This window comes from Phoca vitulina, unplaced genomic scaffold (assembly GCF_004348235.1).
Source record: "Phoca vitulina isolate PV1807 unplaced genomic scaffold, GSC_HSeal_1.0 scaffold2, whole genome shotgun sequence".
Lineage (NCBI taxonomy): Eukaryota > Metazoa > Chordata > Mammalia > Carnivora > Phocidae > Phoca > Phoca vitulina.
The window spans coordinates 51,645,192-51,660,569 of record NW_022589705.1 but is presented as its reverse complement, the minus strand read 5'-3'; the positions used below and the strand labels follow the sequence as shown (position 1 = coordinate 51,660,569).

General features: G+C 39.3%; 1 protein-coding gene across 2 annotated transcripts in view; it reads left to right on the top strand.

Moving 5' to 3' along the window:
- Positions 1-15,378, top strand: part of PATJ (PATJ crumbs cell polarity complex component) — a 346,204-nt gene that overhangs the window by 111,946 nt on the left and 218,880 nt on the right. For both annotated transcript variants that reach the window (XM_032427605.1, XM_032427611.1), the window contains exon 22: positions 4,252-4,420. In XM_032427605.1, the coding sequence (XP_032283496.1) occupies positions 4,252-4,420 (169 nt within the window). The remainder of the gene's footprint in view (positions 1-4,251; positions 4,421-15,378) is intronic.

The following is a 15,378-nucleotide window of genomic DNA, read 5'->3' as shown; positions in this document are numbered from 1 at the left end:
GTTGGGCTCTGCTCTGAGTGTGTAGCCTGCTTCAGATTCTCTCTCTGCCCTTCCCCACCCCTTCTTGCTCACTCTCTCAAAAAAAAACAAACATAAAAGATTGAAGTCATCTATGAGCTGATTACAGTTATCAATTCCCTGTAAGTCAAAACACAGCATGGATAGTTAATTTTGAATATCTAAGATTGGATGAGTTTATCCAGTTTTTCATCATAGATAACCAATTGTGACTAGGATGAAAATGGACTTTTCCCCCCCACAACTGTCCCATTGTACTATTTTTTAAAAATTTACCACATTTCTATAGTCCTTCCACTAAGTACTTGGAGAAGATTTATGGCACAAATGAATGAATTAACTGAATTAATAGGCCATATCTGTTTGATTGCCATTGATACTTCATAGCAATGTCATTACTCTTTTGGGCCAGGCAATTCTTTGTTGTGGAGAGCTGACCTGTGCATGGTGGAATGTTTAGCAGCTTCCCTGCCTTCTAACCCTCATGCCAGTGGTACTCTCATTCCTAGTCATGATCAAAATCAGATTTCTCCAGACACTGTCAAATGTCCCCTGGGGGGTGAAATTGCCCCTGGTTGAGACTCACTCACTGCGCTATACCATCAGGATTGAAAGGATAGACAGGCTAAATGGGATGGGTGTTGGTGGGGAGGAGCAGCAGAGTTGGGAAGAACACAGGGAAAATAGTCCCTCTTGAGCTCTGCTTTCTGTATTACCTAAGCAACTTCAAAGTTACCTCCTCTGACTTCTGCTACCTATGTAAGTTTCTTGGGGCCGCTGTACCAGATTGGCACAAACTTGGTGGCTTAAAACAACAGAAATTCATTCTCTCACTCTGCTCAAGGCCCGAAGTCCTAAATCAAGGTGCTGTGCTCCCTCTGAAGGCCTGAGGGAAAAACCTGCTTTTTGCCTTTTCCAGCTTCTGGTGGCTCTAGCCTTTTATGGCTCATGGTTGTATCACTGTGATGTCTGCCTCTGTCTTCACACAGCTGTCCTCTCTTTGCCCTGTGTCTTCTCTTCTTTGTCTCTTATGAGGACATCTGTCACTGGATTTAGGGCCCACGTGGGTAACCCAGGATGGTCTCATCTCACAATACTAACTGTATCTGCAAAGACTCCCCCCCCCCCCCCCCCCCACAACTAAGGTCACATTCATAGGTTCTGTGGTTGGGTATATCTTTTAGAGAGGTCCCCAATCTGCTCACTACACTGCCTTAACCTAATACTTTGCAAGGCCCTGGGACTTTATTTTTTAGAGATTATAGTTTCGGGAATGAAGTTAGACTTGTATATCTTAGATCTGTCCTCACTGGAAAAGCATTCATAACCACATGCTTTCAGGAAAAATTTTGAAAGCCTCTAGAATGCTGTGCAGCGGGCATGACTATTTGGATTAATGCTAACCGTGGGTAGGCTGAGAAATTACTAATACAGAGTTGACACAGATTTGGGCTGTGTTTTCTAAGCCATCTTTCAAAATGAAAGATTTGGGCTAAGTGTTTTCTAAGCCATCTTTCAAATCTGTAACTCTTTGACCACTTTATTAGTAACAGACAATTTTAGATTTATCTCTGAATAATTAAATTTCTTTTTCTGAACAGTTAATTTAAAATTTATTTTTGAGAACCTTATGTGTAAAGGGCTATTCTTGACCCTGTAGTTAATCCAAAATTTTGTATCTTCTAAGAGCCTCTACTCTTCTTGGGCTGTGAAACTAAACCTATAAATTAGCATAATTAATAAGGTGAAGCATACAAGATAAATTCCAAGTCAATAATACATTTAGTGTTACAAGTTTTCAGAAGGTTTCAGATAGAAAGTAGTTCTGTTTCCTAATGTTTGACTGCCCCTGCCTGGATGGTACCTCCAGGGAACCCTGGGTGAGTCTCTATCATTGCACCCAAGAGTCAGGCACACTTACTCATTTGCATGTAGCTCTTACTATAAACTGAGCTTTTAGAAGGGGCTTATATCTGATTGTGTTACCTTAGCAGGTGCTCAAGAAATATTTGTTGAATAAGAAAGTGAAATGCTACTTAATGTGTGGTTATTCAACAGCCTTCCTTCCCCCGCCCCCACACCACCCGCAGTGGCCAGGTTATACAATAACCCACCCTCCTCTCTACTGAGATTCTTCTTGCCTTTATTTTATTGACCATTCTGTTCTTGCACCTCACCAAGTATAAGCCTTTTGAAAATTTCCCCCATTCCTCTCCTATAAACATTAACCTCCATTTGTCCAGGAACCTTTTTTTTTTTTTTTAAAACTTCTTTGTTTTTCTAACCTTTGTGTGCCTGTATGGCCCTTACCCAACACCTGCATAGGCCCTGGAGGACTCGATTTGTTTTATGGGCTCTGGGTACTGCAATGCACTTGGTGAGCAGCTCTGTAAAGTGTGAGTGTGTCAAGCACCGTGACAGATGAGAAATGTGTGCCTGAGCCCCCACACCAGGGGTCCGTGGAGGAGGAGTGGGGCAAAGGGCACGGGCAGCCTTTGTGTGGAACAGGTAATGAAAAGTTTTAAATGGACTGCAGCAACCTCTGAAATCCAATGCTGTAATTTAACAGGCCACTCTTACCAGCATGGGTGGGTGGGAAACCGCTCTGCAAATAGAGCCGGTTCCCTCTTCCTAACACTGGTGTTTGGCCCTTCCGGCCAGAGTTTGGCCCCACCCCTGGTCTCTCCTCAGTGGGAAGGAGGAAGCCATAGGCAAAGCTAGAACTCTGAGGCGATGATACGGAGTACAGTGCTTTGCAGGAATGTAGGTCCCTGTGGACAGGAGTAGAACGGTACATGGGGATGGTGGACAGGCACCTGAGACGTCCTACAAAACCACCTGAGCATTACAGTTACTTTCACCCCCTCTGCAGGTTCTGTTGCGTTACCAACTGATTAGGTCCTGATTCCAAAGTTTCTAGACAAGATAAAAAGCAGTAGTAGTGGGTTTGCAGAAGATTTGTTCGTTAGGAAGAAACGGAAAGAGTTTAGGTCGTGCTTATAGGAAAAATTTTAGGATAATTTATCTCTTAAAAATCATTTCTGATTTTCTAAAAAGCCAGAGCTCCAAAAAATACTATAAATGTATGGATTCAAGGAAGGCATTTGATCACAATTCATAATATTTGTCTAATATGCTGAAGAAAGATTGGCTGAGAATTTCGATTACTGGGGTGTATCCTAAGGGTGATTAATGGACCTATGCCATATGGACACAGGTCCCTAACTATGTGTCATAGGACTCTATGCACCACTCTGCCCTAGTCTTTTTTTCAGTAAATCGGGAAATGTCACAGATGGCGTGTCAGGTAAATTTGCACATTCCAATTGGCAAAATGCCTTAACCTGAGTTTCTCCATCTATAAAATATGGTTGCTAGTATCTTTTCTCTCTAACTCATAGTTTGATATGAAAATCAAATGAGGTAAACAAATGTAAATGAATTCTGAAATTTGTAAACAAAGCCCCGTTAAAAATGTGTTTTCTTAACAAGCATTGGGTGATGTATGCAGTTGTCGAATCACTATATCGTACACCAGAACCTAATGTAACGCTGTGTGTTAACTATACTGAAATTAAAATTTAAAAAAAATTTTTAGGGCCGCCTGGGTGGCTCAGTCGTTAAGCGTCTGCCTTCGGCTCAGGTCATGATCCCAGGGTCCTGGGATCGAGCCCCACATCGGGCTCCCAGCTCTGCGGGAAGCCTGCTTCTCCCTCTCCCACTCCCCCTGCTTGTGTTCCCTCTCTCGCTGTGTCTCTCTCTGTCAAATAAATAAATAAAATCTTTAAAAAAAATTTTTTTAATGTAAATGTTTTTATTTGGTTATTTGTTATTCTGTGGAATTTTTTTAAATAAGTGAAATGTAGGAGTGCCTGCAGTTGGGACAGCTTAGGTTAATAAGGGAAAATGTGTAGTGAGATGAGAATAAAATCATTAAGGGGGTTCTTTTGATAAAATATTTCTATTGCTAAAATGTCATCTTTTCCGTGAGGCCATATGTAAAATTGTAACTCTTCCACTGAGCAGTCCCTATCCCCCTTTCTTGCTTCATTTTTTTTACCATACTACTTGTCACCATATGACATATTAAACATTTTACTTATTTAGTTTAATATAAATAAGATTTCTACCTTGAAGGGTCTGCCCCTATTAGATGCCCGTAACTATTTATTAAACAGATGAAGGATGAATAAAAGCATCTTGTATTCACTATTATCTGGGTTTGCTCTTTAGGCATGATGATTCCAAATGATATCCAAGGCCCTGGCTTGCTTGTTGAACTCCCTGCTGTGGCTCAAAGAATGGAGCAAGATTTGCCCTTATACCAACTCCCCAGGACCCGAGTTGTTTCCAAGGCCTCGGCATACATAGGAACATCATCTAGATATACCACTGATGCATGGTATGATACCATTTATCTTTGTTTTCACATTATAAAGTAGTTTTCTTTTTGCTCTTATTTTAAAAACATGATTATGGTGGAACATTTGGAAAATACAGAAAATATGAATAAAATTGAATATTAGACAATTACTATGAGAATTTCACATACTTAAAATTGAAGCATATATACAATTTTGTATTCTTGCAGTTGTGTGGAAAACGATTACATAGAATATTTGCTTAGAGAATAAGAGTTTAATTGTTTAACAATGTAAGCAAGACATACAGACAGATTAAGGAGGGAACGGATTCAAGAGTTAGAGAATTTGCTGGAATTGGTGACTGATAACGTGTCAGGGTGAGAAGACATAGTTGAGGATGACTTGTGTTTCTGGACTGGGACAATAAATGAATTGTGGCACCATTAATTCTTTCATATATGATTGTAGGAGCAAAGGAAGCAACTTAAGTGTACATTGGTAGGTGAATGGATAAAGAAGGTGTGGGATTGGGGTACTGGGTGGCTCAGTCAGTTAAGCATCTGACTTCGGTTCAGGTCATGATCTCAGGGTTCTGGGATCAAGCCCCATGTCAGGCTCTCTGCTCAGCAGGGAGTCTGCTTCTCCCTCTCCTCCTGTGCTTTCACTCGCTCGCTCTCAAATAAATAAATAAAAATCTTAAAAAAATAAAAAACGTGGTATATATGCAATAGAATATTATTCAGTGAGAAATAAGAATGAAATATTGCCATTCTCAACAGCATAGACAGACATAGAGAATAGTATGCTAAATGAGATAGGTCAGATAGTGAAAGACAAATACCATATGATTTCACTTATATGTGGAATCTAAAAAAAAAAAACCACACGAACAAATGAACAAACAGAAACAGGCTCATAAACAGAACAAACTGGTAGTTGCCAGATGGGAGGGGGAGGAGGGATGGGCGAAATAAGTGAAGGGGATTAAGAGGCACATGCTTCGAGTTATAAATAAGTTATGGGGATAAGTACAGCATAAGGAATACAGTTGATAATATTATAATTTTATGGTGACAGATGGTAGCTACACTTATCATGGTGAGCTTTTCACTATGTATAGAACTGTCAAATCACTATGTTGTACACCTGAAACTAATCAAACACCGTATATTATACTTCAGTTTAAAAAAAAGATTATAGGAGCATGAACAGGTTGGAAGGGAAAATGAATTTGGTTTGGGACATGTTGAGGGTTCCACAAAGTGAAGTGGAATCAATTAGGTATGTGATTCTGGGGTTTAATGTTGAGGTCTATCCTTATGTGGATAATTGGGAGCAAGATCATGTGTATGTGAAACTGCTGGATTTGAATAGTCGTCATCCAGGGTAAGCTCAAATAGGAAGAGCATAAGGCCAGAATTATAGTCCTGCAAAACAGCATTGTTATAGGTATGAATGAGGAAGAAAATAGTGGAGTGGAATGAATGAACAAAACATTGGAGGAAATTGATGAGCCCAGAGATAGTCACGGGGGCGCCTGGGTGGCTCAGTCGTTAAGCGTCTGCCTTTGGCTCAGGTCATGATCCCAGGGTCCTGGGGCTCGGGGGTGCCTGGGTGGCTCAGTTGTTAAGCATCTGCCTTTGGCTAAGGTTGTGATCCCAGGGTCCTGGGATCGAGCCCCGCATTGGGCTCCCTGCTCCTCAGGAAGCCTGCTTCTCCCTCTCCCACTCCCCCTGCTTGTGTTCCCTCTCTCGCTGTGTCTCCCTCTGTCAAATAAATGAGGTAAAGGAGAAGGAGTTACACATATATAACTACATATATATCTGTGTGTGTCTCTCTCTCTCTCTTTCTGTCTTTCTGGGATAGATCCAGCGAATGAATATGTCGATGCTAGAAAGATGGTGATTAAACACGGTCCCTGGCGAGGGTGAAGGGAGAGAAGGACATTGCACACCTAGAGAGATGAGCCTTTGGTGGTTTGATGGGAGGAAGTTTACCTCCTCCACAGAGACAGGTGCCAGGAATGAAAAGGAAAGTACAAATACAAGTGCTATTTTGTGTCCTATGGGCAGGAATCCCAAGAGATATTTTATTTTTTATATTTTTTGTCATTTAGGTAAAGGTTATTTTAAAACAGGGATGAGGTGGTAGTAATGTGGGCATTAAAAGGAGAGGTGTCTGAGTAGGGATTCACTTTTGAAACAACAGTAGGAGAGTAATGGCTTAGTGGAAGGAAGGGAGTTTAGAAAAATCTTGCCCCCCCCCCCCCACCCCTTTTCCAACTTCCCAGAGCAAGGGAATGAGCATCACTCCCTCGAGCGTGGTATCTGTGGCAGAGAACCAGAAGCTGTAGAGAGAACAGAAGAGGTTGAGAGAACATTCGGTGAAGAGGTCAGGGTGTGGAGTAGTTTCTTGACAACTCAAGGAGATTCCATGGAGTGTGATGGGTAGTTTGGCTGGAGGGTCTTGGGGGTGAGTCTGGGAACGGAAGCAAGGAGAAACCAGAGAATCAGGGAAGGAAGGAGTTGGTGGCCAAGCATAACAGGGATGAGAGATAGGGTGGATTTATTGGCCTTCATGTTTTTATTAAAACTTTAGTCCAAGTATGTTGATATATGAAGTGTCTTAGGATGATAGCACTTCTCGGTTCAGCAACCTCGTGACCTTTGCCTATAGTTTTAGATAGAAACTTCATATCACAAACAGTTGGTCTCTGGGCTTCAGCATAGCTCCTCTCTGAGTGGAAAGGAAAGACTCAGATCGGCTCAACTACTTGGAGGAATTTGGTGGCTTTTTATTCAGCAGAACTGGACCACTGTGCAGAGGGGAGGTGCTGACAGGTCCTGCATCCTGGTGCGAGTGATGTAACTAGCTCCCAGGGAAACACATAGTCTTAAACAGGCAGCGGGTTTGTTTCTTTAGGAGAGATGCCTGGAGGTGGAAGTACCGGAAGGCTTAGGAATATAATTTTATGACTTCTTAAAAATTAAAAAAAAATTTTAATTTTTTATTGTTATGTTAATCACCATACATTACATCATTAGTTTTTGATGTAAAAAAGAAATTTTTAAATAATCTCCACACCCAATGTGGGTCTTGAACTCACAACCCCAAAATCAAGAGTCACATGCCCCACCAACTGAGCCAGCCAGGTAGGTACCCCTAATCTTATGACTTTTTATATGGTCAAATTACTTTTCAAATGAAACATCTTTGTGTTTTTTTAAATTTCCCTTCAGCTTGGTGTTAATAATTGAATCTGGTCAAAGAATTCGGAAATGGGGCTGCTTCTTTAAAGGTGTAGAACTGTGACTGCAGAATTGGACAGTATCTAAACAAATTTCCAAGACCACCCCTCCTTTCTTATGCGGAAGACCAAACGGAACATCCATTGTGTCTTACTCAATTCGTCCAGCTTCAGAGAGGGAAGATGCACTTGACTCCTACCCCATTCATTACTTTTTCTCTTAAAGTATCTTTGACAAGCTGATTTCTTATGCAGGCACAGGCATTCAAGAGTTTTGACCTAACTTTTGTCTTCTGAGATCAGTCTTGCATTTGAATGTTGTTTTTTTTGACTTGCTGTCATAGATTCAGGGTATATTAAAATTTCAGCAGGTTCTAGAAGAGTTCCTGTAAGTCATATTTCCCCTCTTTTAGTCTTTCAAGATGTGCCCCCATGGAGTTAGGTTCATAGGAGAGTATTTATTGCCGCTCAGGAGCTTTCCTGAGTAATGCATAGATTCTTTTGGAAGACAGTCTTTCAGATCAGGGTATCATGTAGTGCTGAATGATATTTTAGAGTTTCTACTTTGCATTAATTTTTGTGTAGGACCCAGCAAAGTTATTTAATAAGCACTGTGCTGCTTTATCACACAGACACCGACTTTGCTGTACCTTTGGAGGCCTGTTTTTTGTTTTATTTTGTTTTTAATATTCAACTTGAAGGGGGCCAGTGGTGCAATGCGTAATGTGTCTGTGGATCAGAATATTTATTCAGTTTATTTAAACTAAAAACAAAACAAAAACAGTTTACTTATTTCTCCTGCCTTTCACCCCCTGCCTCTTGCAACCACCAATGTGTTCTCTGTATCTATGAGCTTGGTTTTTTGGTTGTTGTTTGTTTTAGATTACACATATAAGAGAGATCATGTGGTATTTGTCTTTCTGTCTGATTTATTTCACTTACCATAATACCCTCAAGTTCCATCCATGTAGTCTCAAAGGCAAGATTTCATTCTTTTATGGCTGTATAATATCCTAGTGTGTGTGTGTGTGTGTGTGTGTACATACATATACACCATGATTATCTATCAATGGATTGTTTCTGTATCTTGACTCTCATAAATAATGCTGCAATGAACATGGGGGTGCATATATCTTTCACATAAGTGTTTTCATTTTTTTTTTAGGTAAATACCCAGAAGTGATATTGCTGGATCATACAGTAATTGTATTTTAAAATTTTTGAGGAACCTCCATACTTTTTCCAATTTACCTTTCCAACAACAGTGTACAGGAGTTCCCTTTTCTCCATATCTTTGCCAACCAACACTTGTTATTTCTTGTTTTTTTTTTTTTTTTTGATAATAGCCATTCTAACAGTGTGAAGTGATACCTCATTATGGTTTTTTTTTTTTTTGAAGATTTTATTTATTTATTAGACAAAGAGAGAGCACAAGCAGGAGGAGCAGCAGAGGAAGAGGGAGAAGCAGGCTTCCCGTGGAGCAAGGAGCCCGATGCGGGGCTTGATCCCAGGACCTTGGGATCATGACCTGAGCCAAAGGCAGACACTTAACCAACTGAGCCACCCAGGCGCCCCACCTCATTATGGTTTTGATTTGCACTTCTCTGCTGATTCATGATGTTAAGCATATTTTCATGTACCTGTTGGTCATCTGTATGTCTTCTTTGAAAAAAATGTCTATTCAGATCTTCTGCCCATTTTTTAATTGGATTGTTTTTTGGTATTGAGTTGTATGAATTCTTTATATATTTTGGATTTTAGTCCCTTATCAGATAGATGATTTGCAGTTATTTTATCCCATTCAGTAGGTTGCCATTTCATTTTGTGTATGGTTTCCTTTGCTGTGCAGAAGAAGCTTTTTAGTTTGTAGTCCCACTTGTTTATTTTTGCTTTTGTTGCCTTCATTGTTGATGTCGGATTAAAAAAATAATTACTAAGACCTATGCCAAGGAGTTCACCACCTATGTTTTCTTCTAGGAATTTTATGGTTTCAGGTCTTACATTCAAGTCTTTAATCCATTTTGAATTAATTTTTGTGTATGCTGTAAGATAGTGGTCCAGTTTCATTTTTTTTGTATGTGGCTGTCCAATTTTCCTTACACCATTTGTTAAAGAGATCATCCTTTCACCACTGTATGTTCTTGGCTCCTTTGTTGTAAATTAATTGATGATCTATGTTTTGGTTTATTTCTGGGCTCTCTATTCCATTGATCTATGTGTCTCTTTTTATGCCAATACCATACTATTTTAATTACTATAGCTTTGTAATATAGTTTGAAATCTGGAAGCATGTTGCCTCCAGCTTTGTTCTTTCTCAAGATTGCTTTGGTTCTTCTGGGTCTTTGTAGCTTCATAGAAGTTTTAGGACTGTTTGTTCTGTTTCTGTGAAAAATACCATTGGAATTCTGGGCGCCTGGGTGGCTCAGTTGGTTAAGCGACTGCCTTCAGCTCAGGTCATGATCCTGGAGTCCCGGGATCGAGTCCCGCATCGGGCTCCCTGCTCAGCGGGGAGTCTGCTTCTCCCTCTGACCCTCCCCCCTCTCATGCTCTCTCTCTCTCATTCTCTCTCTCAAATAAATAAATAAAATCTTAAAAAAATAAAAAGAAAAGAAAAATACCATTGGAATTCTGATAGTAGTTGCATTGAATCCGTATATTATTTAGGATAGTACAGACATATTTACGATAATATTTTTTCTAATCCATGAGCATGGAATATCTTTCCATTTATTTGTGTCATCTTCAATTTCTTTCATTAGTATCTTGTAGTTTTCAGTATGCAAGTCTTTCATCTTGGTTATTTTTAGGTATTCTTTTTGATGGAATTGTAAACAGGATTGTTTTCTTAATTTCTTTTTTTGATACTTTGTATCAGTATAAAGAAACAACAGATTTTTGCATGTTGATTTTGTGTACTACAACTTTGCTGAATTTGTTTATTCTAACAATTTTTGGATGGAGTCTTTAGAGTTTTCTATATATAAGAAATATGTCATCTGCCAATAGTGAGTTTTACTTCTTCCTTTAAAGTTTGGATGCCTTTAGTTTCTTTTTCTGGTTTAATTGCTCTGGCTAGGACTTCCAGTACTATGTTGAAGAAAAATGTTAAGAGTGGACATCCTTGTCTTGTTCCTGATCTTAAAGGAAAAGCTTTCACCTTTTCACTGTTAAGTCTGATCTTAGCTATGAGCTTGTATTATGTGGAAGTACATTCCCTCTATACCTGCTTTGTTTAGGGTTTTTATTATGAATATGTTGAATGTTGATGTTGAATTTTTTTTTTTAAGAGTTTATTTATTTATTTGACAGAGAGAGACACAGTGAGAGAGGGAACACATGCAGGGGGAATGGGAGAGGGAGAAGCAGGCTTCCCTCTGAGCAGGGAGCCCGATGCGGGGCTCGATCCCAGGACTCTGGGATCATGACCTGAGTGGAAGGCAGACACTTAACAACTGAGCCACCCAGGTGCCCCTGGGTGTTGAATTTTGTCAGATGCTTTTTTCTGCATCTATTGAGATGATCCTATGATTTTTATCCTTCATTTTGTTGATGTAGTATATCACATTGATTTGTGAATGGTGAACCATACTTGCATCCCTGGAATCAATCTGACTGGATTGTGGTGTATGATCCTTTCAATGTATTGTTGAATTTGGTTTGCTAATATTTTGTTGAGGATTTTTGCATCTTTGTTCATTAGGGTTGTTGGCCTATAATTTTCTTTTTTTGTGGTGTTTTCGTCTGGTTTTGGTATCAAGGTAATGCTAGTCTTATAAAATGTGTTTTGAAGAGTTCACCCCTTCTATTTTTTGGAAGATTTTGAGAAGGATTGGTATTAAATTGTCTTTGAATGTTTGGTAGAATCCACCGGTGAAGCCATCTGGTTTTGGACTTTTATTTATTGGGAGGTTTTCAATTACTGATTCAATCTCCTTGCTAGTAGCTGGTCTGTTCAGATTTTCTTTTTCTATATGATTCAGTCTTGAAAGATTGTATGATTCTAGAAATTTATCTATTGGCATATAATTGTTCATAGTCGTCTCATAATTCTTTGTATTTCTGTGGCATCAGTTGTAACATCTCTTTCATTTCTGATTCTATTTGAGTCCTCTTTTTTTCTTGGTAAGTCTAGTTAAAGGTTTGTCAATTTCAAAGAACCAGCTTATGGTTTCATTGATCTTTCTACTGTCTGTTTGTTTGTTTATTTATTTATTTGTTTGACAGGGAGCGCACAAGCCGGGGGAGTGGCAGGCAGAGGGAGAGGGGAAAAGCAGGCTCCCTGCTGAGCAGAGAGCCCTACGTGGGGCTCGATCCCAGGACTCTGGGATCATGACCTGAGCTGAAGGCAGACGCTTAACTGACTGAGTCACCCAGGCGCCCCTCTACTGTCATTATAGTCTCTATTTCATTTATTTCTGCTCTAATCTTTGTTATTTCCTTCCTTCTACAAGTTTTGGGCTTCATTTGTTTTTCTAGTTCCTTGCTATGTAAAGTTAAGTTGTTCAAGATTTGTTTCTTGAGGTAGGCATTTATTGCCATGAGTTTCCCACTTAAAACTGCTTTTGCTGCATCATATGAAGTTTGGTGTGTTTTATTTACATTTTTGCTTATCTCAAGATATTTTTTTTGTTTCTCTTTGGATTTCTTCTTTGACCCATCGGTTGTTCAGTAGCATGTTGTTTAATCTCCACGTATTTGTGAACTTTCTAGTGTTTTTCTTGTAATTATTTTCTTGTTTTATGCCATTGCAGTTAGAAAAGGCGCTTTGTTTAATTTCAGTCATCTTAAATTGATTAAGACTTGTTTTGTGGCCTAACATAAGATCTGTCTTAGAAAATATTCCATGTGCACTTGAAGAATGTGTATTCTGTTGCTTTTGGATGGCATATTCTGTATGTGTCTGTTAAATCCATCTGTTCTAACATGTCATTTAAGGCTGATGTTTCCCTATTGATTTTCTGTCTAGATAATCTATCCATTGATGTAAGTGGGGAATTAAATCCCCTACTATTATTGTATTGCACTCTATATTTCTCCCTTTAGGTCTGTTAATATTTGCTTAATATATTTAAGTACTCCTGTGTTGAGGCATAAATGTTTACAAATATCCTCTTACTGGACTGATCCCTTTATCATGGTATAACACCCTTCTTTGTCTGTTATTCTTGGTTTTAAAGTTTATTTTGTCTGATATAAGTATGGCTACTCCAGCTTCCTTTTAGTTCCCATTTGCATGGAATATCTTTTTCCGTTCTTTCCCTTTCACTCTGTGTGTGCCCTTATATCCGAAGTGAGTCTCTATAGAGCAGCATGTAGATGGGTCTTGTTTTTTAATACATTCAGCCACTCTTTTCTTTGAGTATAGATTTTAGTCCATTTACATTTAAAGTAATTATTGACAGATATGTGTTTATTACCATTTTGCTAATTGTTTTCTATCTGTTTTTGTAGTTGAGCTTTTCTCTGTTCTTCTGACTTTCTTCCTTTTTGGTTTGATGACTTCAGTGGTATGCTTATATTCTTACTTTTATGTATTTACTATTGGTTTTTGATTTGTGGTTACCATGAGACTTAGATATAACAACTTATAATAGTCTACTTTAAGTTGATAATACCTTACATTTGATCCCATTCTAAAGCTCAGCATTTTTGCCCCTCCCCCACTATGTTTTGGTTTTGATATTGTATTTACTACATCTTTTTATCTTGTGTATCCCTTCACTAATTATTGTAATCATAGTTATTATTACTGTTTTTTTTTCTTTTAACCCTTACACTAGCTTTTTAAATCCACGACCTTTACTATATATTTACTTTTCCAATGAGATTTCTTCTCTCACATGTGTTCTCATTACTAATTAGCACCTTTCTTTTCAGTTTAAAGAAGTCCCTCTAACCTTTCTTGTAAGGCCATTTTAGTGCTGATGAACTCCTTTAGCTTTTGCTTGTCTGGAAAATTCTTTATCCTTCAATTCTGAATCATAATTTTGCCAGATAGAATATTTTTGGTTTGAAGTTTTTTCTTTCAGCACTCTGAATATATCATTCCATTCCCTTGTGACCTGTAATGTTTGTGCTCAAATATCTGCTAGTAGTTTTATGAGGGGGGTGCTCCTTATATGTAACAAGGTTTCTTTCTCTTGCTGCTTTTAATATTCTTTCCTGTCTTTAACTTTTGGCATTTTAATTATAATGTGTCGTGGTGTGAATCTCTTTGGCTTCATCTTGTTTGGAATTCTCTGGGTTTACTGGAGCTGGATGGCTGTTTCATTCCCGAAGTTAGGGAAGTTTTAGCCATTATTTCCTAATAAGATTTCCGCCTCTTTCTCTCTCTCTCTCTCCTTCTGGGAGCCCTATAAAAAGTCAATGTCAGTTTGTTTGATGTTGTCTTGTAAATCCCTTAAGCTATTTTCACTTTTTTTATTCGTTTTTCCTCTTGCTTCTTTGATTGGGTGAGATCTTTGTCTTTGAGTTGCCCGATCCTTCTGTTTCATCTAGTCATTTATTGAACCCCTCTAGTGTATTTTTCAGTTCAGTTCTTGCATTCTTCAGCTTTGTGACTTCTCTTTGGTATTTTCTTATATTTTCCATGTTTTTCTTGAAGTTTTAACTGTTTTCATCCATTCTTTTTTTTCAAGTTCAGTGATCGTCTTTATATCCATGACTTTGGACTCTCTATGAGGTAAATTGCTTATCTCCATTTCATTAAGGTATTCTTCTGAGGTGTTTTCTTGTTCTTTCATTTGGAACATTCCTCTATTTCTTCATGTTGCTTGACTTTCTGTGTTGGTTGTTATACGGTTGATGAAACAGCCACCTCTCCCAGTCTCGAAGGAGTGGCCCTGTGTAGGAGATGAAACTTTTCATTCAGCCCTACTACAGCTCTTGGTTGTTTCCCAAACCTCTGTGCTTGTCCAAACAGCCTATTATAGTGCTCACTTCGGCAGCACATATACAAACAGCCTATTATATTTTTAATAGCTCCTGATAGTTGAGGATGTGCCAATACCGGTCAGTGTCCAAAAGGGGAGATTCAGGTTGACTGAAAGCCAGACCCTCAGGCAGCAGCTTTAAAAGCATGCAAATATATATATAGTCCTGAGGGGCCACATGTGTAAGCCCCACTGGCCACCAGACAGGCAATCTAGAGGTGTGCCTTGGGTGGCAGTCACAGAAATTGGGACTTCAGAAGAGTGTATAAGCTCCTTTTGGGGAGATACCAGTGAACTAGAGCAAAGCAGAAGGAGAATGCCGGGATGGTGTTCACAGCCCAAGTTCCTTTAGAGCAGCACTGTAGGTCGCTGAATGTGTGCCACACCTAAATATTGCCCCTCAGCTGAAGCTCCAGAATAAGCAAAGTGACCTTTTTTTACAGAAAGACTGGGGCATGTGCCTCAGTCTGCTGTCTTTGAATTGCCCTGGTGGTAGTAGCCTGCCAAGAATCATCTTCTGATTGCCATAGTCCTGTGGGATCCAGGAATGCAAGACCCTTCATCCACCAGAGCCAGGCAATCAAGGGGTGTCCCCTGGATGTCAGCTGCAAAAACTGGGCACCAGACTCATGGAAAGCTCCCCTCCAAGAGTCAGTGTCACTCTGGAGTGTGGCAGAGGGTGAGCATGATGAGAGCACTTGCCCTCCGAGGTCTCTGGAAAGGATTAGTCAGCCTCAAGATGCATGCTTAATTAGAACCCTACCTCTCAGGCTACTGTCCTAATGATTAATAGGCTCCTGCGTGGAAAGACCAAGCT